Source organism: Triplophysa dalaica, chromosome 21 (assembly GCF_015846415.1).
Source record: "Triplophysa dalaica isolate WHDGS20190420 chromosome 21, ASM1584641v1, whole genome shotgun sequence".
Taxonomy (NCBI): domain Eukaryota; kingdom Metazoa; phylum Chordata; class Actinopteri; order Cypriniformes; family Nemacheilidae; genus Triplophysa; species Triplophysa dalaica.
Window position 1 is genome coordinate 13,606,082 of NC_079562.1, and position 27,237 is coordinate 13,633,318.

Consider the following 27,237-nt stretch of genomic DNA (forward strand, 5'->3'; position numbering starts at 1 on the left):
CAGCGGGGATGCACAAATATTCAGTGTTTCTGAAATGTTAACCCAAAAACCAAGTATTCTGTTAAACTGAGCTTCACGCATGTCAGGACACTTGATCTGCCAAAGTAAACTCGGATATTGATTCCAGAGCCGGAGTTTCACTTCTGTTTATATGAGCCTGATGGCTCTTCCTCGCCTCCAACGGCTGTCATCACACCACTACGTCTAAATCAGAGATGGCATTTCTATTATGAGGGTTTGCACGCACACACACCATCTGAAGGACCCATGCAGAATAGGTGATCAGAGTGAAATGAGGGGGTTCTGGAATCATCAACAAAGGTGATGTGATTGCAGGTTTACATCAGCGTGAGTTTGTGAAATGACACTAAAAGTGTCTGCTTCAACTCGTCCTTTGGGTCTAGAGGAACCTGTGTGCTCCTGATTCTGCCATGTGGCTTCGTCAACTGTGATTATATCCCTGCACATGATAATTACAGGCTCGGCCAGAGATATAACGCTTGTGACAAGACGTTATGTGGTCTCGCGCTGGTTTCTTAGTTGAATTTTTCCACATTCAGCAGTGGAAATTTGCATTATAGAAGAAACTAGTTTTCTTTTCTTGCTATTTTTGATAATAATATTTTTTATTTCCGTTTCTAGTTGTATCCATGAAGATGATGCGAGCTGTGTTTTGGAGTTAAAATGGTTTCATAGAAATAGCGGACTCCCCTGTGTCTTGCTAAAAGTATTATCATAGATAACATTTTGTGTATCATTATAAAAAACAGTTGTGTTAAAAACAACATAGTTTGTCCTTAACTTAACACATCTCTGTGTCTACCCTGCTAAAACAAGTCTAAGAACAGAAAATGTATGGATTCTATGGTTATAATAGGAAATGTAATGGTTTTAATGGAAACGATAATGGTGTCTACCGGTACATGTATGTCATGTATTTTTTCTTTCTTCAACTATTTAAGCATTTTTTTTGTCTACATACTAGAGATTCACCGATAAGAAATTTTCACAGATTCCAATAGACAACTATTCAGAAATTATTCAGATTATTTAGAAATACTTATGAAATGCTGATACCGGTATATCGGTGCTGATCATCAGTTGTATAAAAAGTATCAGACGTTAGATGATTCCTTCCATCGTTAACATCATTTGTCGCTTTGGATAAAAGCATCTGCTAAATGACTAAATGTAAATGTAGCAGTTACTCTGCCAAATCCCTTTTAACGACCAAATCCGATTATTGGCCGATATAACGGTGCATCTCTATAATATAGTGATCTCTACGCATGTAAGAAACAATACCATTCCTGAAATCTGTCATTCATGTGCAGTGAATCTCGGTGGGGTGCATACTGATTCATGCATATTTGGACATAATAATTTGACAAGCTGCTTCTTGCATACTATGAAAGTAAACACATTTGGACATACTGAAGGGTATGCGCTGATTCCCATGTGCACCTGAGAGAAAAACAGAACCCATGCACTTTATCACTATTTTATCACCGCCTTAACACCGATTTTCCTTCAGGAAATGCAAATTAACTTTCGCTTTCTTCTTTTATCAGTCCCTCTGTATTCTAGATTTCAAAATGGAAATGAATCTTTGAGCTTCTCATAAATGTTTTCTCAGAGGCCAAATGTCACTGAGGTTATTACTTTCCTTGCATGCGGAATAAATCATATATAGTATAGGGACCAATCCTCACTATTAACAAGAATAAAATATTAGAATATTGGTTGTTTATTAGCACTTACATAGCACATATTCTGCATGACCATATTCTTCATCCCTAATCCTTCCCAATACCTAAACCTAACAACTATAATTCTAACTATAAATAAGCACCAAAGTAGGAGTTTATTGAGGAAAAAGTCATAGTCGTAGCGAGAATTGGTCCTTAAAATAAAGCGTAACCTAAATTACTCTATTTTATTTGATCAATTTGAGTTGTTTATTAAAATAAATGTATAGCATTTGAATTTGAAAAACTTTAACTCTGCCATCATCTGACAATCGTAAACTTTATTTGTTTAGACAAAGAATGAATCGATCCATTTACATGAGCATGCACAAAGCCTTCATGGCTCAACAAAAAAGGCAGCGTGATTTGAATGAATTTGGATGATAATGTCTGAAATGTTGTGGCTGCAGTCCAGAGAGCCTTTCAGAAGCAGCGGGAAGCAGGTGTGCGTGATTACGTTCATAAATTACACCCTTTGCTTGGCGAATTTAATTTCGGTTACTCGTCCACTTTCAACGACCCGAAATTTAATTAACTTTATACACTGTCCTCTGCATATCAAAGAGCAAATAATCAGCCAGATCTTCTCTGTCACGCTTGTTGAAAGACGAGTGCCAAGAAGTAACAAACCCAACCCTGCGATTTCACTTCTGAAGCGAAAAATCCCATTTTAATATCTGGTATAGAAATCTCAACTATAGTAAAGAAAAGCATTAAAGATACTTTTGACCAGTGCCCTACCCAAGACGATCTGCGACCCCATTACATTGTGAAGGCTCGACAGGGGTACCAGTCGTTCTGAATTAATTCCTTACACTATGACAGCAAGTGGCCTCATTAAATTCTATTCATGTCCTTATCATCACACCTATTGAAAATCTGAATATCTTGTCCAACGCAAGCTCCCGAGTTCCCCTCTCTCTCCCGGCTCTGAGGAATCCTACAGGGGGTTTAATTATAGCCCTCGAGAGCTGAATCTGAAACCCGTCTGAATGTAACTGTGAGCCCCTGTGTCTCCAAAGCAAGAAACAAGGCCGTCCTCTACCCTTTTGCCTCAACGTATCTTTGTGTGTTGCTTGTTCCTCATGAAATTTATATATCCCTCACAAGGGCCAGTTCGATACTCTGTGACCCTGAGAAATGTACCTTTGAGGTCAACAGAGAATTCATTAAAGATTAATCAAAAATGTTGTTTCATTTCTGAAAGGTTATTTGAGAGATGTGTGGGTGGTCGTGTGCGACTTGGCCACTCTTGGGCAGCGATTAATATGAGTTCTTGGGGCGAAGGGAAGAATTGTATTTTTGGTGAGTGTGACACACACTGATCATGTCACAATTCCATAAAGGTTAAGGAGCTTTGGGTTATTGTGACTTGAAAGATCAATGAACGGTTTCATTTTTGCAGTCTAGGGCTGAAGTAATGTTTCCAAGATCTATGTGTGGTTGCATCTTGTCTATTAGTAAAGACAGCAATTTTGGCATATTTATAAAAAATAAGAATGCTATCAGGATTTCAAGTTTTTCACCTAAGACCAAGTAAATAAATCAGTAAATCTTTTGACATAATACCATATAGTTTTGATCAGAAATGGTCTATTATTGAGAGATACAAAGCCCCACTCAGCTACATCAACTAAATGTAACGGTCAACTTGGATCACACAAGTTACTTCAGCTAATTAAAGTGAAACATAAGGGCAAAGAAAATATCAATATTAAAAAAATTGACAATATATAGAACATTATTACAGTGTATTACACAGTATTACACAGTTCCAACTAGGGTATGGTTTTCAATTCAAACAGACAGGATAATTGTATTTGCATTAGCCTGCAGTGTTCAGTTATTTTGAGGAAGTAATGCTTCATATTTATTCATTATATAATATAAAACACATGACACAAAACAAAACTTTTTTCAAAACCTAAAAATATTTCATGCGACCCAGGTCAAATGATCCATTTGTAGGAGTAACGGACGCAAAAGCGGTCCCAAGCCTGAAGAAGGACTACCTCAGCTAGATTGGCTCTCATGTATCTCATGGCCGATTGTGTCATTTTGTCAGCTTTGAATGTGAAGTATCATTAACTCTAAAATATCATAGAAATCATAAGTATAAAAACCATTAAACGTATGTCTAAAACCATTTACGTATGTCTTTACAAACACAAAGCAATTAATGAGCCTTGAACTGATATGTAAGCTGAACAACCTAAAAGCAATACAGTATTTTGAAAACTGACACTAAAACTGTGCACTAAAAAGTGATGCGGAGGGGTGCTGACCAAAGCTAAAATTTGACGATTTGGGAGTAAGAATAGGTTTTTATTTTGAAGGTCCACTTTAGACATTTTACTAACTATCTAACTGTCTGATAGGTTATGTCTAGGGTATAGGTTTAGGAAAATAAGTTGACGTGTAGGCTACTTGCAAAGTTACTTATAGTCAGTACGTTTTGGGGGAAGCATACTGTCTACTACTCAGTTTACTTGAAGTTGACAAGAAGTTAAAATGTTACTTATAGTATATCGAAATATATAGAAAAAGTGTTACCAAGTACTTTTAATCAAATTGTTTTTAGTAAGTAGTCCAAGATAAGTGATACTTGGATCCGCCTAAGTGTGACATCACACACCTCCTCTTCCGGGTCCAAATACTTAAAAAGGTCATATTAACACTATTTTCACGATCTAAGTGCAACGTCTAAAGCGCACGGCGCAAGTGCACTCAGGACATGTCCGAATCCACTTTTGGTAGTTTAACAACAGTAAAACGGTAGGCGCGCCCAAGCGCCTGGTCTAAACTCGTTGCCCTGATTCTCTCAATGAGTAATGGGTGTTTTTTGGACCTAACGTGCAATAAACCTATCAGAGTGTCATCTCTCATTCCCTTTCAAAGCCAGTTGCGCTTGCGCCATGTCAGATTCGCTATATTCACGGCGGAATTTGCAAGAGCAAAGACTGGACGCTTCTCCAAAGAGGAAACACATCTGCTGGTGCAAAGCGCGCGAGCAGATCATCTACATGACAAGCCGGATATTTACGTTTGTGTACACAATAATAATCTTTTACATTGCAATACATTAACTTTTATATTTGGCATGTTTGTGTGCTGCTGCGCTTCCCTCTGTGTAAAAAGTATAAAGTGAAAGGGTCTTTTGGACCCAACGAGAGGCGCATTTTCTACTAATTCGCTTTGTTTTTAAACAAAAAAAAATTGCGGCGTTGACTTTAGACATTAGACCAGGTTAGAGTTGGTCTATGGGGGAGTCTATTTTTAGTTCGTCAAAATAGCAATGCCCCAAAACTGCACCTTAAAAGGCCTCTTTTTTAGACCAGCATGTCATGGGCGCACAAATGAGCGCAAGTGCATTTGCTATTTAAACAATTTAAACAACACGGCGCAGGACAGGAATATGAGAACTGCGTCGGGCTGAAACTAGAGAAAGCCCTCGCGCCATGTGTACCATAGGGCCCTCACAATGTATATATAATCCACACTCTCATTGTGTATATTATAGATACACTGTGAGAGTTCATTTTACCTTTTTTAACACTGATGATAGTGCTATGAGAGAAACAGCAAAAATGTTAATATAAACTCATGACATTTACATTTATGCATTTGGCAGACACTTTTGTCCAATGCGACTAACATTGCATTATCTATACATTTTGTTTCTAAGTATGTGCAATCCCCTGGGATCAAACCCACAACCTTGCATTGTTAACTCAATGCTCTTACCACTGAGCTACAGGAAAGCAGGATGACATGCTGTAAAACTACTGAAATCCCGCATTTCTAATTTTTATCATAACCACGAACCAGATTGCCATATAGTGATACATTATTGAAAAGATCATTAAAATATTGATGCCGGAGATTGTGAGTCTGGAGATAAATATTTTGCTTAAATGTGTGATATGAATAAACAGTGCCTCACTTGAAATGAATGAAGGACCTGGAATATGTATTCCTTACGTCACGGCTTAACAATTGGATTATGTTACTGCTAACATTTTACATGAATGGTTGCAGAACACACTTTTAATGTAACCCAACCCTGTTGATAATGTTGTTTAAATCTCTGCTGTAAGATTGATAAAAATGTTATTCCAGAGGTTTCCTGCTTTGTGAAAAGTGAAAAAAAGAACACACAACGGGCACCTAGCAGGAAAGAGTGCCTGATGGTTTCATCTAAGCAGCAATATTCTATAGGAAGCTGAGCTTCTGGATGTGTGCTACCGAGTTCCTGTGAGCACACTTTTCAGAACATCAACAAAGGTGGGCGGTCACGCTTACGTGGTTAAAAATAGTGTTTCTTTTCAACACATACTCATAGTTTTATCATCGCTCCAGGACATTTCTGTCTCCAGGGATCATTTAAAAGATTCCTGGGTTCAGCATAAGAAAGTCGAAGTGGCAACGTTATGCGGCGTGCCACAAACTTGCGACGGGCGGCAGATTGTGCGCGAATCCCGAGAGAAGCGGCTACGCCAGAACAGCGGACGAGCAGCTGAACCGTCAACAAAATAAAAAAGATGTTCTACAAGCGTCTCCTCACAAGAGAAGATGCTGACTGCTTCAGAGAAGATGCCAGCTCTGTTTTCTTCAACCTTCTGCTTAATTTCACATATTTTATCTTATCTGTTCCTCCCGTCGATTTCTCTCTCTCTCTCTCTCTCTCTCTTGCTCGCTCTGACTCCGTCGCTCTCTCTTTCTGGCATCAAACTCCTGTCACTACGAGCGCCAAGGCTTTCATCTTTAGAAGACAGCGCTCGCCTCTCAGTAAATCAATGCCCTGGAGTCACAGTCCTCTGTGTGTGCATGTGTGTGTGCGTATAAGCGGGCATTGACACTTGCATGAGAAGTAGACCACAACTGTGGGTTCCGGAAGTAAAATCGTATTCATTTACTCTATAACGGAATCGATTTTTATTCTAACTTTAAAACCTTTAAAGACAGACCAACCGTCAGCTACGAGGTTTTTAATCGATGATACATGCCATCAGTCCATGTTATATCCAATTAGCTTTAGGTATGAACTGTCTGATGTTACACCTGACATAACTTTTAAATGCCATAAAGACCGGATGAAGGAAGTCAAGTTCGCAAAGGAAAGTTACGTTGACAAAGGAAACTATGGAGCGTAATGAGGCATCCTCAATGCAGACCTGATCAAAGATCTGCATCACAAACCTTTACGAAAAAAATGTATTATTAAAATGCACTTTGTGTCACCGTCCCAAATCTTTTTCGAATCTCCTATTAGCGAAACTTTGATGTTGTGTAGAACTAGCTGCAGGCAAGCCCGTTCCCAGAAGCACAGAGGCCGTGATGTAATGCGCTTCAGAATATCATGAATGATGTATCAGTTTGACAACAGGATCTCCATATAGGAAAAACCTTCAGGGGAAGCTTGCACATGATGTGTTACTATCCAGGGACCAGCTAACATACAAACAAGGCATCTGGTAACAAAGGCACCACAGATTTATGGTGGTCCTGTTCATTTGGCTTTGAATCAAATTATGGTGACAGACCATTTACGCTAATAAGATTAATAGGTACAAAAAGGAAAAAAGGTGTGGTCTTATTGCTTTACCAACATCTACAGTGTGTATGTGTTACAAAAACGTTCCTATTATTATTTGCCATTTATGAGGATTGTTGTAACCATGAAAAATATACTGATATCACTATCCTATCTTAGATGTCAATATTTGGTGGTTTTAATACCTATCCTTGTTGAAAAACAGCATATGCTGGGTAAGTTATGTTTTGATGCTGGTTTGATCAGCTTAAACCAGCTATGGACCAGCACATGACCAGCTAAGGACCATCTTAAACCAGCACGTGACCAGCTTAAACTAGCACAAACCAGCATCAGCTGTTATGTCTCTCCTAAACTTTGTCATATAATGTCAAGAAAAGTGAAATTACTTTTGCTACTTGTCGGTTATTGTTGCTTATTTCTTAACTAGTGTATCGAATTTAATGGACTGGTTGCAAGATTGACAATGTATGGGCGTGGCTCGCCGTGGAAGTAGGAGTGAAACAGGACAGTTGTATGTGCATGCGCTTTTGAAGGATGAACCTGTCCATGCAAGTCCATGGAAAAGTTTACTGTCGGTCAGACATGAGAAATGCTTGTGATTGTGTTAAGTTAGTTCAAGGACACTATAAAGTATAAGAGACAGAAGAACCGACAAAAACCCGTTTGTATTTCCCTCATCATAAATGGAACATGTGCGTATAGGCTGATATTTTTCTGATCAGGGGTTTAGTAAAATATGCGTTATTCAATATATTGGTAATAAATACATTCTCTGAGAGATTCAAGTGTTGACTGAAAATGTAGCATCCACAACTCTGGAACTGACCTCACAAACAAGTACGAGGCTGTTAAAGCAATTTTACTCCTGCAATGTTTTATTTTTCACTTTAAGAATTTTTCCTGTAAGCCAAAGATCTAAACACAAACAGGGTTTTACAGAATCTGCCAAAAGAAGATCCAAGGATAAGTAAGGCTTTAGAAAATCCTAAGAAACAGGTTTCAAACGTTCCCTGGATGTTTTGGTGCTGGATGGATAAACGCGTGTAAAAATCTCAAGTTGTTCGCGAGAGCTCACAGAACAATGTCACTTTCGACTACAGATATTGTGGGAGGAAATGTGTCCAAGAGTAATGTTTCTCCATGTTGACCTCATTATAAATGTGAAAAATGAGAATTCAGCTTTCAATTCCAGAACAAACGCACATACAATCTCTGAACATAACGTCTTTCTGTTTTTGTGTAGAAGCGCAGTGTAAGTGTGAATCTGGAGGGATGGGTGTGATGGTGTTTTATGTACACCGTTGAAATGAACTGTGGGAGGCCATGGTTGTTTTGTTCCCTCTGTTATCTTCCTGTTTAAATTGTATTTTTATGCCTCTTTTTCTCTGTAATGTTCCCTTTAGGGAGTTAAGCATGTAATAAGCAATGATTAACTAGATGTCTAATGTGCATGTAATGACTTAAAGTTATCAAAAAATGACAGTGAATTATCACATGCTTAATGGTTTCCTATAGACGGTTCCGAACCATGAGGAATGTGCGCTCGTAATGTTATTTCGCAAGCTCGTTGCTTTCAACAATCAAGTTTTGCACTTCAGGATTCATCCATGATGAACTGACTCAATTAAAAAAATCACCCATGACAATACTTTTTGCGGTCATCTTTTCTTCGCAAATTTGTTCAGCTACTTGAGCAGTCCATCTACATACACTAGGCTACTGAGTCTGTGATGTGATCTCACTTTACATTTGCCGAAACGTTGGTTGTTAAGAGGTATTTGCGTTTTTTTCACTATTTTATCAGTCACTGAAACACCGGAAAGATCTTATTTTCTTTAACAAGTTTTAGACTGGGACATAAAATAGGCTGAAATGTTCAGCGCAAAGAACTTGCCTTCGCCAAAGTCCCTTTGGGAGAGACTTGGCGGCCATATTAGCATCGCTTTCAGGCAGCTATTTTTATCATAGAAGACATATCTATCATCTCTTTTTTTGGCCAATAAACCACACAAAATACAATTGTAGGGAGGCAGAAGAAGAACATGTCAATCATTGTGGCTTTTGAAGGTCCTGTGTGTAAATTTTAGCGGCATCTAGCTGTGAGGTGGCAAACTGCAAGCAATGGCTCACACCACCCCTCCCTTTCATAGCACTATGGTGGCTGATACCGGACAAAGATATAGTCACATTTTCACATCTTTGCTGAAGGAGTCAGCGTATTCACTCTGTAGAGCAGTTCGTCAGTTAAGGGCTACTGTAGAAACAACATGGTGAATGCGACGTATGTACAGTAGATAGAAATAGCTCATTCTAAGATAATAAAAACGCTACATTATGTAATGTCTTTATACACCTCTGAACACTTGGCTATGTATATTATATTGCATTTCTGTCAAAAGATCCTCCTAAATATAACACTTTGCACCTTTAAGGCAAATGTGTTAGTTTCATAGTCCTTTCCTGGCACTAGTCCATTATACATCAAGTCCGAAATTTGCGTCAGGAATTTCCGCACGTTAAAATAAATAAGTACGACCTAACGTTGTGTCAATAACATTTACATAGTGCCGCCGATATTTTCATCCGTCATAAAAAATTCAGACTGGGTCCGATTTTTGAGTTTTTCGAATCAAGCATTTTGAGAGGCATTTGGTGAATTTAGAGAAACAGTACAAACGAGCACCAAATACGAAAAATACTCTATTTGACTGTAGTTGCAAAGACCTTATGAGTCCCTGTCTTGCTCCCTTTGAGTTTATACAAACACCAAGTACAGAAAATACACTGGTGACACATCACCTACTGAGACAGTGTCACTGGTACACGGAAGAGTAGCACCCATTCCTGCCCCTAAAGTGTCTCGAATCAGCTCTGTCACTCCTCTTCTCAATGGCACCTATGCAGCGAAGTTAGCAAGTACTCAGAAAGAGAGGACAGAGCTCCATTTGCTCCATTAGCAGGCTATTTTAGTCCAAGCTCTGGAGATAATGCCCACGGTTAAGGCTGTTGAGGGGAAAGACGAGTGATATCTCTGAGATAAAGGGACGGATATTTGAGATTTGTCCCCAAGTATTGTACTATAGAGCTGATTATAAAGCTCTCTGAATAAAAGTCACATTCGGTGACCTGGTTGTTGACTCGCTGGCCCCAATTCAACATGTTTCCTTGTCTCCTCCTGTATCTATCCAGCATCTTTCCGAGAACCACATGCCACTTCCTTTCATGCAAGTGCACTCTGTTTCACGCACCGGAAGATCACGTACACCTTCACATGCACTACGCAGTGTGTTTTCCACTCCGTTGCTTTGAAGGAGATTACCAACACAGGACGATTTCTTCAACTCGTACGCCATTGTCAGCCATTCCACAAGGTCGTTGTAAAAACTTCAGACAGATGAAGCGTTCCAAAATGGGTTCAGTGTTTGTTGTGAGCTTGTTACAGGAACATGTTGTTCTAGGGCTCGGCAGAAACATGAGAGATAATTTGACCCAGGTCTTGTCACACATTATAAAAGAGTCCTGGAACAGCTGGAGTATCCGTTGAGAGAACAAACAGAATTGTTTAAAAGCATGAAATGGGACGAAAAACTGTGTGGTCTCAATTTATATGAACAAAACCAACTGCAATAAACTTGAAGCAACCATCGTCATAACCTTACACGGTGTACTAAGCAAGCGCAAATAGACAGCGGCGAGTTACTTTCCTCTTCATACTCATGTGATAAAGGACACGATGTAATGAAATGAATCAGATTATGTCTAATGTTTAAAGTCAACATGAAATGGCATGGACAACTAACACATTCTTATAGAAATTCACAACTATTTAGAGGGGAAATAAAGCAACAAGGATAGTTTTTGTGCGCAACACACAAAAATAACAAATATATTCCTATTTCCTGACTTCCGTGGTAGTTTCCAACACGCATTAACATGAGCATCTAGGGTCAGCACCGTCATCTCGTCATGGTGCTCCCATGAACACATGTTGGAAACCAACAAGCAAGTCAGGAAATTGTTGAAAATACTGTAGTTATTTTTGTTTGTTTGTTGAACGACTTGAGGGTGAGAAATTCATGACAGAATTACTGTCACATACATGTTCACATATGACTTATTTTTTGACAAGAAGAAGTTGACAATGGCGTGTTTTTTTGTAAAAAAACGCTGGCTGTGTTGGTGTTACAAAAAGCAGACAGCAATGTTCAAAGATAGCATTTCTGCACAAAGCTATCTTAGAGTGACAGGCTTCATAGGCAGCATGACAAAATTATATTGGAATTACAAAACAGAGAGCGTCTTTGCTATAACCAATCACATATTTAAAAACTACAATATTCATTTTGGTTAATTAAATTATTGAGATTATTGAAAGTGAAAATTAAACTCGCATTTATACAAAACTACTCTCCAGCGGGTGTTTCGACCTCCATTTAATTTTTTAACCAATCACCTTCCTTGCATGTTTTCATGGAAACGACAGGTCGATAGTTAGCTGTGAAAAGGGTGCTTGACGTAAGGCGTTTTTTTTTAAGAACGTTTAACTTTTTTCATCCTCAAAAGACACTCTGAGTTGCAGAAAAAGACACAGCAGTTTAAAAAACAGTCAGGACTTTTTGAAAACACGGCTTACTTCAAAGAATTATAATGTGAACAGACGCTAATAGTTTCAAAAAGGATGTCAAGTGTGAAGTGTTATTTAAACCTATTAGTATGATTTGCTTTCGTGGCAGTGATAGTTAGGTTTTGGGTGGGGCTTCAGTATTGATTCTTTTCTCATAATCAAACTTTTTTTGTACAATTCTCACCATACTAATACATAAGAATTATCCACCTCATCAAATATTTTGCCAATTCCCAGATCACATTGTCACAACAAATTCTGCAACTTCTGAAATGAAATCTCTAAATTAACTTCCATCAACTGTTCAATTACTATATTACCTTATGGCAAGAGTTTAAAAGGCATTACCCACAAAAACAGCCCAAAACAGTAAGTGGCCATATCTGATGGCACCACACAACCTCAGAAAAAGAAAAGTCATTTTAGAGCCATTTTACATTTGGATAAAACATAACAAAGACTTTTTCGCATAACACAGCACAATAAACCATAAATCTGTTTGTAAGAAAGTAAATATGGTCCATTGTGTGGGTCGGTTTGGACGAATGAGATATTACTGTTGTCCAGGTAAGCAAAAATACCGTGAAGCCTTACTGCTTGTCTGCAAAACTGATTTAGTGTTCAGTCCAATAGCTCTCACGGGCAACACTTTATGATGCTTCTTATTCTGAGTGTCTCCATGAATGTCAATAAAAGTATTCTTTCAAATGTAAAATGTACTGATAAATGTCCCTTGCACTGACAAGAACTGCGAAACATAACCAGCAGAAGCGCCAGCTTCCTCACATAAAACAACACACAAAGTGTACCGCAACGGGTTGCCATGACAGCCTCAAACCTAATGTTATTAACGGACCGTTGGACCTGTCAGGACCACGTCAGACCTCAAATTGAGAGGCAGAGTACCATATGTTAGGTAATGGATGAAAATGCAGACTATGTGAATTGTTTGCTTTTCAAATAGATGGATTGACTGAGTCTCGTACTCATCAGACAAATAAAACACAAAAGAGCGGAGAGCAATAAAGTCAACATCACAACAAACAGGCTGTCCGAAGAGATGCCATCAGCACAGTTAGCGCCGCCAACACCCTGTTTGATGGGCTTAACATAAATAACGCTTGAACAACTTTCATCGCAACTCATTCGGATGCACTCGCTGAGCTCGTACACCCACACGCCTCAATGTAGTTCTTGAGTTCAGCCTCAGATCTGACCTATCTGTGATGTTCCCCGGATATCAGCTAATGATATGCATATACAGAGGCGTGTTATATCTTGACAAGCAGCATATGGCGACGTTTGATTATGGCTTTCTCTCAAGGGTGTGATGCATCGTTTGAGAAAGTATCTAGCAACTCACTTATGTTTCCCGAAAACATAGTAACTTTGTCGCACATCTGTCGTTTGAACAATGTTGGTTCAACAACCTAGTTGATGACGTCACATTGGTGATGGAGAAATACCTCTTGTAATTAATCCGTTTAGATCGATTTAATGTTGTATTATTTACTGTAAATAATGTAAACTGCATCTGAAAACTATTTTTGTGATCGTATGTTGTTTATTTCACGATATTGAACTCATTCATCAGTTTCCTACTACGTAACTCCGCCCAGGGATTCCCCAGGGTCCTAGAGCACCTTGCTACTTGCGATTGATCGATGGAACAAGGGTTTCGGGAAACACTTGAATCGTTGAACTTTGCTGCAACGACGAAACTTGCGACAATAGTTGGCTAACTATGCTTTTGGGAAACGCACCCCAGAATGATCTCCTTATTATCATTGAGAATTAGAATTGATATCCGAGGCCATGGTGCATGACTGATTATGTGTCTCAAGAACAGGTTTCCAGTCACGGGCAGCCTATTATGATAGATACGGCATGGTTACAATTTGCTCCGACGACAACAAAACCCCTTCAATCCCTGAAGCAATTATGCCACTGGACTCAGGAGAGACCCGTGCTGTTATATCCCGTAGTTCGGAACATTTCAGTTCAAATGATTTTGAGAGAATAGAGCTACTTCAAGTCACCCAATCTTCTCCTCAAGTCCAGTCATGTCTCCTCTGTTCTGGAAATCCTCCGGAGTCTGAAAGCTTTCGGTTGCTCTGGGCTTGGGAATTCTCGCTCTCTCTCGTTCCGCATGCTAATGTGGAGTTTTCCCCCACTCCGTAACCCAGATCAGAACGATCAATCCCATGGTGCGATCCGTGGTGGCCGGGGCCGTGTTGCCGCAAGGCCTAATTGGCTTTCATCCTTTTGATAAAAAACTCGATGTGCAATGCAAACCAACCCGGGATCGATCTGGATGCCCACACAGTATGCTGTTCCCACCGTCTATTTAATTATTCAATCCGGCCAGCTGCCCCTTCAGGGCTTTTCCATGCGGTGTGTGCAATGGTAGAGGTAGGGATGTAGAGGAGAGCTTGGTTTTTGCCGGGTGTATTACTCGAAACTGTGACAGTCTCTCTCTCCAGGGGTAGAAAGTGATACCGCAGTGCCAATATGGGACAATAACAGGAAGCAACATTAAATCTGTGTTATTTTGACGCTGAAATACTTGTTCTTATTTTAATAAGCGGAGGCAATTGATAGATACGCAAGACTAACAAAAACCTGTTTATGACTCTTCTGTGGAACACAAAAGAAGTTATTTTGAGAAATGTCTATTTTGCTTTTCTGTCATCCCTGATGGTTTTGTTCAGGTAACACAACCTTGTCTCAACGCTGCAGTTCTGTGTGTCTAAAAGTGATGAACGTATCCCAGAAGAACAAAAGTGCCCGATACATGTGGAGGATGTGTCTCAATGTTCAGGTTCAGCTCTCTGTAGAATGGTTGTATTGTCTTCCGAGGTTTCCTTTCAATGAATATGCTTTGATGATATTGCTATCCTTCTCTCTCTATAACCCCTGCTCCTGTCTAATGTCACAACTCCTATCTTGGCTCTACAACCCATTTCTTTTGCCTCTATGTCTTTCTCTCCCCTCAGTATCCCACTTTTGCACACACGACTCCTTGTCACATATCTCTGGCCTACAAGTTTCATTTATAAAACATTCCTAGAAAGGTTCTTCTTAATTAAAATGTGATAAAAGATCTGTAGCTACAAATGCTTTAATCTGAACAATCTTTAGTAAATGTTTTAAACTTTGCTTTGGAGAATGGTATTGGCATTTCCCTGCGACCATGACAGGTCTGACACATTCAGTGGAACTTATTGGCAATGTAATTCTCCACAAAGAGATCAGATTTATCCACGTACTTAAAGCCAAGACATGCGCCAAACCCACTCACTGGCTCTCTAAAGGAAAACTGAAGATGCTATTTTGATGATCATTTTGTTCCCAAAAGAAATCATCTTAAAGGTGCAATCTGTAACAATTGCCTCTGTATCTTCATTTTTATCGGAAACATAAAATTCAGGTTATTTACTTCACTTATGTTTTAGTGGGTTAAAGTCAAGTGACATCAAACTTATGTTCAACTTAAAAATTATATTATAAACTTACTGTTGCAAATTGGGATAAGGAGAAGAAACCGTTTTCAACTTTTTCCATCACCTCTAGCTGAAAAAAACATGACTTGAAAAAAACAAGCACACTTGTTCATGTAATGCTGTTAACATGAGCAGAATACATGTCTCTTTTTTTGCTAAATAAACTAATAAAAAAAATGATGTGCTTAAAAAGGAAGTCAACAAAGCACAGCACTACTGTGGGATTGCCAATAAAATATTTTGAAAGCTATTTTTATAGCCTCAAGACGTGATTTTAGCCAGGGTTAGCAAAAAACTATTTTAATTACGTTGCTAGGCAACCTTAACCGTCGTCTATATTTAATATTTTATGACATGCAGATATTTAAACACTTAAAATTTTCACATGATGACAAGAAAACCATGAAAGACACTGAAATGAATTTGGAATGTCTAAATTATTTTCTGTGGTAAACAACAGCATTATATAGTTTTGACACATGCACACGTTTTTTTGTTTAAAAAAGTGAAAGCCACACCCCTGCATGGTGATTGGTCAGAAGCTGTGCTTTCTTTCCTATCGCAGAGATGATGTATTTTTAGATGCAAACCCAAGCGTGTTAGCATCTTAGCACTTCCGGTTTCATTGTTCCAAAGTCAATAGCTGTGTCCCGTTTCGTAAGGCTGCGTCCTTGTGTCCTCCATAGGTATCATCCTCAAAAGGATGCGGTATACGGAGGATTCTCAACTTAGAATTAAAAGAGACGTCCTTCGAAGGACATACTGGCAGAAAAAGGAAAAAAGAAAGTACCGCGTTGCTATGACAACACTTTGCACTGGCACACCTGTCAAATTAATTAAAATGATTTCTACGTGATTTACGAGGTAAAATGTTGGTTACTTTAGACCCTAAACAATACGAAAACAACTACAGCAACTACATATGCTTGCTTAGATTCGTGACACAAACTGTATACTGTTAGCATTAAAACACCACATATTTGATTGAATGTGCAGCAGCTGCTGCCATTTATTCAAATAACAGACGTTTGCTGACGCCGCAAAGAATTGTGGGTTATCTCTAGCAGCGAAGGTTACACCTCATGTCTCCTCCGAATTCTCGTGAAAGGAGGTCATATCAGTAGGGTGCATACGGTGTGTCCTACCTGCTTTTATGGAACGAGACCGCCTCGATGACGTAGCAGGCTTCAAATGAGACCTCCGGAGGATGGTCACAGCTAAAGAGACCCATTTTTTTAATGGGTTTTTGTTAAATGTCTAAAATAAGACTTTAGATTAGATATTTTCACGTTTTATTCTATGACACACAGCACACCAGTTATAATAACCCACTCATGATTATTTAAAGTTTTATTGTGTCTTAAAACCGGCAGTTGTCAACAAGTTGCTAAAAGCGAGTACATCCTTTGGCAGGGACATTAAATGCGCATACAAATCTCACAATAAATGCAAAATGGCCCCAAATCGCTAAAATGAGGAAGTGGATTAATACGCAGAGTAATTACTTACCAGGGAACACGTTTTTAAATAAAGTTTGAAAAAGTTGTCGGAGGCTTGGTGGGGGTGACAGTAATTGAGCGACCGTAGAATTTATAAACCTCATGTAAGCTTTTTACTTCTGGCGATTGTATTTTGGCTTCAAAAATTGCAAATTGTTTGAATTTTTATTAGCTTGATAGACAAAACGTGTAAGTATCATAAACCTTTTTTAAACACAAATCTTATTTTTTGCAATCTTCCAGACGTTTATGGAAAATCCATAGTCATCTCTGCGCCTAATAGCATAGCAACAGTCATTTACTGCTTACATGTACAAGATTATTGCTTCTAATGGCAGGGTGTTGTGAAATGATTATCCTATATACTGTTTATCTTTTTGATGTGTGTTAACCATTAAAAAAGCACTAAGGCACTTAAGGACATGCTGCATGTGTGAAAAAAAGTCATGGCTGAAGGGTCTGAGTCATGAGGACAAACAATGCCTTTCAAGTGTGAATTGATTCATAATATCCTTTCTTGTTGTTATACTTCACAGCTTAAATAACCAAAGTGACCCTAAGTTCATCACGCTCCTTCCAAGCACATCATTCATTTATATGCATTGAGACTTGAATTGGACCTTTGATAAAGAGATTGGATTTACTCCTACACGCTCTGCACGCTATTTTTCTAGTTTGGGTAAAAAGGCGTCGAATGAAGAAATGAAGCACTCCGAATGAATCACTTGAAGGGCTGATCTCGAAGGGACAGAATATCAGCTCAAGCCTTTAATAAACAGCTTGTTTGGGATCTTTCACCCCACACACCAATGTTGCTGAAACAGACCTGTGGCCTCAGGCACACAGCGACAGCGACAGCTGAATCCTCACCGCAGAATTTCATATAATGTTATCTGGCCTGGCTCCTACTCTCAAGCTCCAACATAAAAACAGAAGTTATCTATGAAAACCCTCTTTAAAATTCTCAGCATCCCAAAGAAAGTAACCACACGATGGTCCACAAAAAGAACATTAAACGGACCAGTTAAAGCAAATGATGGTGTATAAAATCCAAGCAACTCGATCAAAGGAACAGAAATTTCAACATGTCCCAAACCTCGCTGGTGTTGAACAGCTGTACCCAGCATGCTCTGTCTTGGCAAGTGAATTCCCTCTAATAAAAAAAGCCTAATGCTACTTATTCATCATCAAGCTGTGAGAAACAGTGCAGTGTTCATGCGATGAGCCCTGTCAGAGAACATATGTTGGCAAAATGAGCACCACCACCGGTGAACATCATTCAGACAGCCAAACTGACACGTCTCTATAAGCGGATTACACAATCAGCCAATCACAGGCACAATCACAACTGGCAATTCTCAACCTCAAACAAATAACAATAAATTGTGGGAAAACAAAGCTAATGAACCATGCCACATTAATAAATTGTGGGGATCATTGACAACTCAGTCCCAGATTCAATTAGTATATAACATCTGGATTAATATCAGTATTACTTTGATAGGATTAATATAAATGGCAGGATATACGCAACGCAGGGGAACAGTTTGATGAAACTTTGTGAGCCTTATAGACCACTATGGAAGACGTTACCAACGCTGGTTCAGAAGGTCCAGAAGAACTTCCTGTTTCAGTTTTTATTCCCTAAACATTTGAACAGAATAAAACCCACACCCTTTATTACCAAATTAAAATGTTAAACGTTGACTGTTGAAGATTTAATTATACATGTAAGATTAAATCAAATAAGAAATTGAAACCGGAAGTGACTCTGGAGTCTGGGCCTATATTTAAATATTGCAAAGTGGTCTATATGATCAAACAAGACTTTCATTGTCATTTTTTTAAACACTTTTAAACTTTAAACAAATAGTTTTGACGGGAAATAATTATTTTGTTCTTTATTTTTTCATTTTTTATGTCTTTCAATCTGATCAATCCAATTTCAAATCCAGTTATTTAGGTCCAACTGTGCAGTAATTTATGATATTTGATCTACCGTGATGTTTTCTTATTACTGTTACTTAAAACAAATATTTTTTTCCTGTCTACCTTAGAAAAAAAGCCTTATCTTAAAATGCATATAGGCTTATGTTTTTTTTCAATACAAACCAAATCTGCCAATGGAACAAGTCTAAATAACCTTTTAAAATGAGTGAACAAATTCAGAAACTGTAAGTTGTGTCAACATAAAACACTATTTTAAAACAACTAAACTGTGAACTTACATAAGATGTACATTTATAATATACATTAAATATTTTTGTTCGAAGTATATTATTTTAATATATTTTTACTGGAAAACAAGACTAACTCTAAAAGCATTATTGAAGTGTGAATGATCATGCTGAACCAGAATAGTTACATTTAGCCATCTAACCTATATGCTCATTAACTCCCAAACCTTGTTAAATAAAAAACTTTATAAACTTTATGAAATACTTTAATAACTTTTTTTAATAAGTTGAATCCCATCATTGCTTTATGGTGTCAAAGTTCTGTCATCCACTAGTAATTTAATAATAGCATCTGAGACTCATTACCGGACTCTCTCTCTCTTGTATTCTAAACCGGACTTGTTTCTCTGGTGGTCTTGAGACAGCAGCCACATATAACCGGGTTTCGAACTGTTATCCGGAGCCTTTCAACCAGGTGTGTGGGTGCAGGCATGATAAGACTGATGAAGGGCACTGGGGCGTCCCGCTGCCCCGCACACATCAATTCTGCCACCGTAATCGCATTCTTTGGTGTTTCATGCTCCTCGCTTTAAGCTAAGGGTGTTTATCTGCTCAAGAAAGGATCCACGTGGCCTGTCGTGTCTGGTCAATTTAGTCATGGAGAAAAGGAGGCAGATCCTTTCTCTGAAAGGGGCAATGGATGCCAATGCCAGATGGAAAAGGAGGAAGTGGATTAAAAGGCAATTGAATACTGACAGCTTCGGCCATTAGCATAAATCCTAGTGCCCTTTAAAGTTCTTATTGGACAAGAATTGAAACATTGTTAGACATTGTTAGATCCACAAACAAATAATCCCAGTTCATTTTGGATGAACACAAGACCTCTCATATATACACACACTGGAGAGCACCGATGGCCACCATAAGTTGACTTTATGTAAATTCTTCAATATTAAAGGTCCAGTGTGTAGTTTATCTATTGACAGAAATGCAACATAATATACATAACTATGTCTTCAGAGGCATATAAAGACCTTACATAATGAAGTATTTTGTTTTAATTAATATTAGGATGAGCTATTTCTATGTACGTGCACTGCGGATCCACTAACATGGAATTCACCATGTTGTTTCTACAGAAGCCCTAAATGGACAAACTGCTCCACAGAGCACGACTCATAAATACGTTCATAAATATCTCCTTCAGCAAAGAATTGAAAACGTGACATCATCTTAATTTTGTATCAGACACCATAGTGCTTCGAAAGGGAGGGATGAAATCCTCCATTGGTTGCAATTTACAACCTCACCCTAGAGGACGCTAAATTTCATACACTGGACCTTTTCGGTTGCTTTTGGCCAAACGAAAGCACTTGGAAATGTATACATTTACATATCAAGTGAGCGCATTTGCTAAATAATTTTACTGAAATTTCAAAGACATCAGAAAAGCTCTTCTGCTTCAAATAAAGTTGGTTTCCCCACACACACGGTGACAATTACAGAGAAGATGAAAAAGTGTGTGTTATTTACAGCATCTCTGCCTGCGTCCGTCAGAAAAACTAATAAAAAGCTACGGTCAGCCACACCAAAGAGCTGTTTGTGAGAGCTTGAGTCCAGATTGACAATTGGCATGTGTCTGCACTATACAGGGAACACAGGTCAAACCTCAGAGGATTAGAAAAATCAATGTTCGTGGTGATCAAACAGACCAGGTTCTTCTAGTTGTCCATTGGGGATTTCGTAGCAGTCGCCATGTCTGTCTTAAACAGCAATCTCTACGTGATCCTTATATAAGAGGCCAAGACACCGGCAACTGACCAGAATTCCTGTTGGTTTAAATCATCTCAGGTAATTGGACTTTTGGGTCTCTTGGGCTAGAAATTGATCGAAATGTTTAATCATGATTAATCTAAAATAAATTCTAGTTAACTTGTTAATGCATTAAGATGATTTGAAAATAAATAACAGACAAGGATTTGTATAATTATTATAGGTTTGGTGATTTGGACTCACTGTCATGTATACTATGCGTTGGTGTTACAGTATTTATCAAATTCACACAAAAAAATGACAGGATTTAATTGCAAATCTACAAAGATTCAATAAAATAAATACATTTTACACTCATAGGTATAATTATGGACTTTTGCGTCTCCTGGGATGTAAATTGGTCAGAACTTTTTTGTTTGTTTTTTGCTTATTTTGAAGGACTGAATAACAAATAACAGACCAGGATTGGAGTAATTACTCTAGGTTTGGTCATTTGCAGGAGGCTCCTCCATCATAAACATGTCATGCATTGATGCTATTTATCTAAAATCTGCACAGATTTAAAAATAGACATAAATTCACACTTTTCCCTGCTGTGATCTAGTATGTGTAATGATGTTTGCCACTGGTCTGCTCAACAATCGCTCCTTCGTTATCATTTCTATGAAGGGTGCCATTTGCTGACCAATATTTTACTTGTCAAGCTTAGATGATAACAGCATTTAACCACACAAAAAATAGCAAATAACTTCTTTTGTTAAATGCCCCATCTGGATTTTATTTACACATTATCCATTAACGAATGAATGGCTGCTTTTGTGGGGACATTTATTTGTGTGTGTGTGTGTGACATTTCAATTAACTGTAGCTGCAAATTATGAAATCGCACAAACCGGTTCTAACGTCAAAGTGAATAAATGAATTAACAGCTTTTGAAAATCGCAATCTCTGAGTTAAACATAATGAATTAATTGCATGCATTAACTACCAGCCCTACGGTATGCGTCAAATGTTTTCTTGTTTAAATCCTCATCGCTTCAGCGGACTGATGGTGTATTGTCTCCTGAATGTAGTGTTTTTCATTAGAGCGACTGCTTAATGTGGGCAGAGTGTCGACACTGCTCACCTCCAAGACACAATCTTTGTATTACAGCTTCAAGTTCCATCCCTACAAATCAGAAGATCTGCAGAAAGACTCGAAAGCCACCCACCCTGTGCAGTATTTAACGGAGGCCAGCACAAATCGAAGACGATTTGAGGGGTTACAAATGAGAGAATTGGAGCACAAGCGATGTCACCTGCCCCACAGTGCACAATTGTCCAGCATTCGGCAGCCTGCAGAGAGAGCGTTTAATGTAGCAGAAAATAAAGGCACAGTTCATGAAGCTCTCAGGGGACCGTGAAGTGCAGCAGCTTTCAAGGATTACTTCATAATATGAAGTCCTGGGAGATGCAAGAATATAGTGTCAGAATTTGATCACTTGCAGTTCTGCTGAACGGCAGCGGGGGATAGTCAGTGAGTTAGTGGAGCTCTGGAATGAAACCAGATGGTTGTTGAATCATACAAATGGGAGAAATAGGGCATCCAATGGTAAACTGTAAGGAAAGTCTATGAGAGAAGTGTGGTCGACTGCGGTTTCTCTCCCGCCCGGGGCAGATCTCTGTTGTCTGACAGCAACGTGTCCGATAAAGGAAAGATCTTCGACATCGGCATTGTCACCAGCGCTTGAGAACTCTCGATCTGCGTGTGGTGTAATGCGTCTTCCTTTTTATCCAGCTACAGTAATCCCATTCTTATCTCACACGCCCCGAACAGCAGAAAATGCGTCACCAGGGCTTTTCTGCGACAGTTTTTTGACGGCGTATCATCGTGACAGGGATTTCAACAAGAGAACAAGTAATTGCTCAAAAATCACAGTAATTACATAGTAAAAGACCATAAATTACATATAAAAGGCCGTCATTTTTATTTTCCCCTCAAGCCAGCGAAGAACAGTGAATCACCATATCTGATAGTTTGAGAAGACAGGAGGGGTCTGTGAGATCTGTCCCCAGGTACATGCTGACATTTAACAGTAAGGATTGTCTATATTGTGATTGGCTGTTTGAAGCGATCAATTATCTTTTCAGCCCGTCCCACACAACGCACACGGAATAATCAAACAGGGAGGAATCTGTGCATATTGAACCATAACTATTGAACCATACCTAGGCCTACTTTGTGTTTGTGTTCTAACAACCTCATTGTAAAAACAGATTTTCCAGAATTGTTCTGTTATTTCTTACAGATTTTCAATGTATTATGTCAAAAAATGTCTTTTTTTTTAAAGATTATTCATGTATTTTTGAAATACAATCAAAAATGTAAAATTACAGAAAGACCACAAATTTACAAGAAAAACAGGGAAAAACTGTTCTTTTACGGGTCTTTTTACCAGTGATGTTTTAGGGTCGCTGATGATGAGCTGTGGCATTCTGTCTCATAAGAGAAATATTAATGTTCAAATCAGTATAGAGATAAGGTACAAATCTTATATTTTATAATCAATATTCTCGTAAAAATAAAGGTGCATCAAATGTTTTTCACCACCTCTTTATAATCTGAAAGTCTTTTTCACCAAAAAGAGAGGTTCTTCAAATGTTAAAGGTTCTTTATGGGACCATTTTGACAAAAAATGGTTCTTCTATGGCATCGTGAAGCACCTTTATTTTTAAGAGTGCAAGAACAGAGAAGGCACACCTGAAAACATCAAAAGCACAATTCTATTAAAACAAACCACCCAAGTTTGATTGATCCTCGCCAACATCCCTTTCAAGTTTATAGCTTAGCTGTTGAATAATTTCATCGCTGCAATTAGATTGAAACTAGGACATTTCTCGTTACAGTAGAGGGAAAAAGGAAGCAATGCAAACCTTCCTGATATGAGGTTAAAGTGGTTTACGGTGATAAAAACACCTTAATTAAAGATTTTGTAATATTGTCTAAACAGCAATGGGTTGAGTGGTTTACATTATGACGAACAGTAATATTTACACTTATAGAAGCGACTGTATGAATTCTTAATGTGATATAAATGTTGCATGAACAGATTGGAACACGCTCCTGTTTGCATAGAAATAGGTTTATGGTAGAAGTACACATGGGTAAAAGTTGCAATATTATTATGGCATATGCGCACAAAGAGTAAAGCAAATGTCATTGATAATACAAGAGATTCAATTGGGGTCCCCCTGTGATTCAAAACCACATAACTGTCAGAAGACGGCTGTAAGTCAGATGGAAGAAAGTCTATTGGCCGGACGGCTACAAATTTGGTGAAATCCATTATAGATTTAATCTACTGATCTCTTTGTTTGTCACTCTATGACAACGCCTCTCAGTCAAGCCATGTGTGACAAGAATGTCTATTCAAGTCACCATTGTAAATGAATGTCCTGCAAATAGAATCACATGTATGACTTTCACCTCTTTTGCTCATCTGCGGCCTGAGGTCACATTCGAACAAACAACTGCAGTATAAAATCAATATCTATGCCTCATTTCCATGACATACAGTATATGTGCATAAACCTATGCATGTTTTTTTTAATAATATATGTGAATATTTAAGAATGTCAGTATCCAAACCAATCTCATCTCCCATTAACTACCATAGTATTTATATTCCCTATGGGAGTCATTGGTGGATGCGATCTGTTTGGTAACTGACATCCTTCCAAATATCTTCATTTGTGTTCATCACAACAAAATACATTAGTACAGGTATTAGTACACTGAGGGCGAGTAAATGACGGCAGAATGTTCATTTTGCGGTGAAGTGTCCCTTTAAGTCAGTGAGAATTATTTTCATGTGAACTTAACAAACTAATAATGCGGTTCCTGTTGATATGTATGAGGACTTTCAAAATAAGCGCACTTGAGTTTCGCCAATGGATTTCACACTTATTATTCATTGGTTTTTGACCGAGGTGTATCCTCAAAGGGAGCTACGAATCAATACTGTCCACTATTTATTAATGATGTGTTAGCAATAAATGCAAGGTGGGAGAGAAAGGGAACAAACGGTCCACAAGTGTAGACAGCCATAAATCACCACGTACAAAAGTGTTCTTTCTCTTCCTTTATCTGAAAGTAACTTCAAATCAAGACAAATCACAACGGCATGAAATAACTGCACTTATCCACAGAGATTCTTTTGCATTTAGATGCAATTAATCACCTCTCGGGAAACTAACTCAGATGCATCATCAGCACTGTAGACATGAATTCGTTTTAAAAATGGAACGTCTTAACAGAAGCATTTAACCAAGCACTACCAATTCCATCATGCCACTTGATTTCATGAATATGCATATCAATCCATACTGGGAAATTCTTGAAGTGAGTCACATTTATAAGGCTGGTGTGCTCTGTGTTTCAAACTTTCTCTTATGGGGATGTTGAGATTTTAGGTTAGGAGGAAATTTTACTGTTCTGTTAATGATAACGGCTGAAAATGTCAAATCATAAAGGTTACTGTTAAATTGAAAACGCATTTTGCACAGCAAAGATATAAAACTGCGCATCGAATTTACATGAATCTTAATAATAATTAAGATTTTATGTGTTTATATAGACAAAATAACTCAATGGAGACAATACAGATGCACCGAGCTTTTCCAAAATACATAATCTGTAGCCTTGAGTGTACTCGTAATAAATAATGAATGCACGAGCAACGCAAACAACAGTTTATAATGCATGCCCCACATATGTTAGCAACACAAAAGCACAAGCACACTCCCACATTCAATTCAATAAATACTTTCACTTTAACATAAATAAATCCATAATATTAGATTAAATAAATCTTATGCATCCGTAAGAGAGAGCTCCACTAGGAAAATCAATGCGAAAGAGTTGGTCGAAACACTTGCTTGTGCATATAATCTCCATACTTGTCATCATGTGTATGTTAGACTGAATTACAGTGAGGAATTGTGTAATTGTTGTCATACTTTGAACAAGAAGCATCATCTATTATTCATGCATACCTTTTTTTGCGTGCAGTCGCAACTGTCCCCACCCATAACCAAACTCGCGATAGAAAATATACGTAAATTATCACTTACATCATAAACAAAAGTAACCAAATCGATATAAGCTGTTGCCTTTATAGCGTTATATTTTAGTGTTACGCGTGTCTTTTTTCTTAAAAAAATGTTACATGTAACATTTAATATGTTATTTTATTACAGCCATTCTCACAAAAATATAGGCAAGCTAAAGTTGTATGAGAACTTTCGTGCGTAAATCATCAGAAATTAGACTGCACCTCAGGAAACGAGCGTATTGTGATGCGCGCGCTGTCAGATCAGACATGAATCGTCTTACCTGCACGAAACCGTGATCTCCACTTTGGTGGCGGGGATGTTTCCCGTTAACGGGTCGAACTCGTAGACCGAAGCCATGTCGTCCAGTTTGTCCATGATGTCTCCCTCCATGAGCGCGCGGGGCTCGGGGCAGTTCCACGGCTCGCGCAGCCTGGCCCCGCTGACGCTTTCACGGTCCCTCTCGGACCAACTCGGAGTTAACACGGCCAGGGTATTAATGAAGAGTCCGCACTACAACTCAAGAAACTTGACAGGGGTGCAAAGTCGGTGGAAAGTCTATCGCAACTGCGGTAGGAAATCACGCTGGTGGCTGGGTGGTAAGATGCAGTTCATCACGAGAGAGAACGAGAGGAATCTAGTGTGCACATCAAGTGGTCTACATGTGCGCACATTAAAGAGAATCCTGCGCTCTCCAGCCCTTCCCTCTTTATAACACGCCCATGCGTACTATTGCTCTCTCCAGTTGCACTAAATATAGGAGAGTTGAAAATAGCGCTGGGTGTGGAACAACAAATAAGAGGTGAATCGAGATGTTGTCACAAAACGGCATTTTAATGCGAGATAAGAAAATCATAAACCTAAAAGACAGCGAGTGACAGATGTATGGGAACATATGCAAAGTAAGTGCCATCAGAAACCATGGACGCGTTGGTTTTTTTAAATGGCTTAAACTGAAAAACAGTGATTCTGAATGAATGATAACATTGAATCATTATTATAAGTCCTGTAAGGCAATATAGAGGATTAGCCATATTGTTGACTCTTAACTTACCAAACAACAAACCTAAAATGATTCTTTTTATCGACCTCTTTACACGCTTTACAGTGGGAACTAACCCCATTAAAACCTAAAACAGATTTCATCTGTTGAATTTAATTGAAAATTGAGCTAGGAGTGATGATATTTCATAGAAGCACCTGTTTGTTATCTCATTCTCTTGCGATAATTCATATATTGCCTTTACGCGTCATTGCTAATGAAC

General features: G+C 38.4%; 1 protein-coding gene across 1 annotated transcript in view; it reads right to left on the reverse strand.

Annotated features, from left to right (window-relative positions):
* Window positions 1–26,655, reverse strand: part of cpne5b (copine Vb) — a 105,734-nt gene extending 79,079 nt beyond the window's left edge. Inside the window, exon 1 of the mRNA XM_056735150.1 lies at window positions 26,256–26,655. Coding sequence (XP_056591128.1) covers window positions 26,256–26,365 — 110 coding nt within the window. The 5' untranslated portion in view covers window positions 26,366–26,655. The remainder of the gene's footprint in view (window positions 1–26,255) is intronic.
* Window positions 26,656–27,237: the final 582 nt, after the last annotated feature.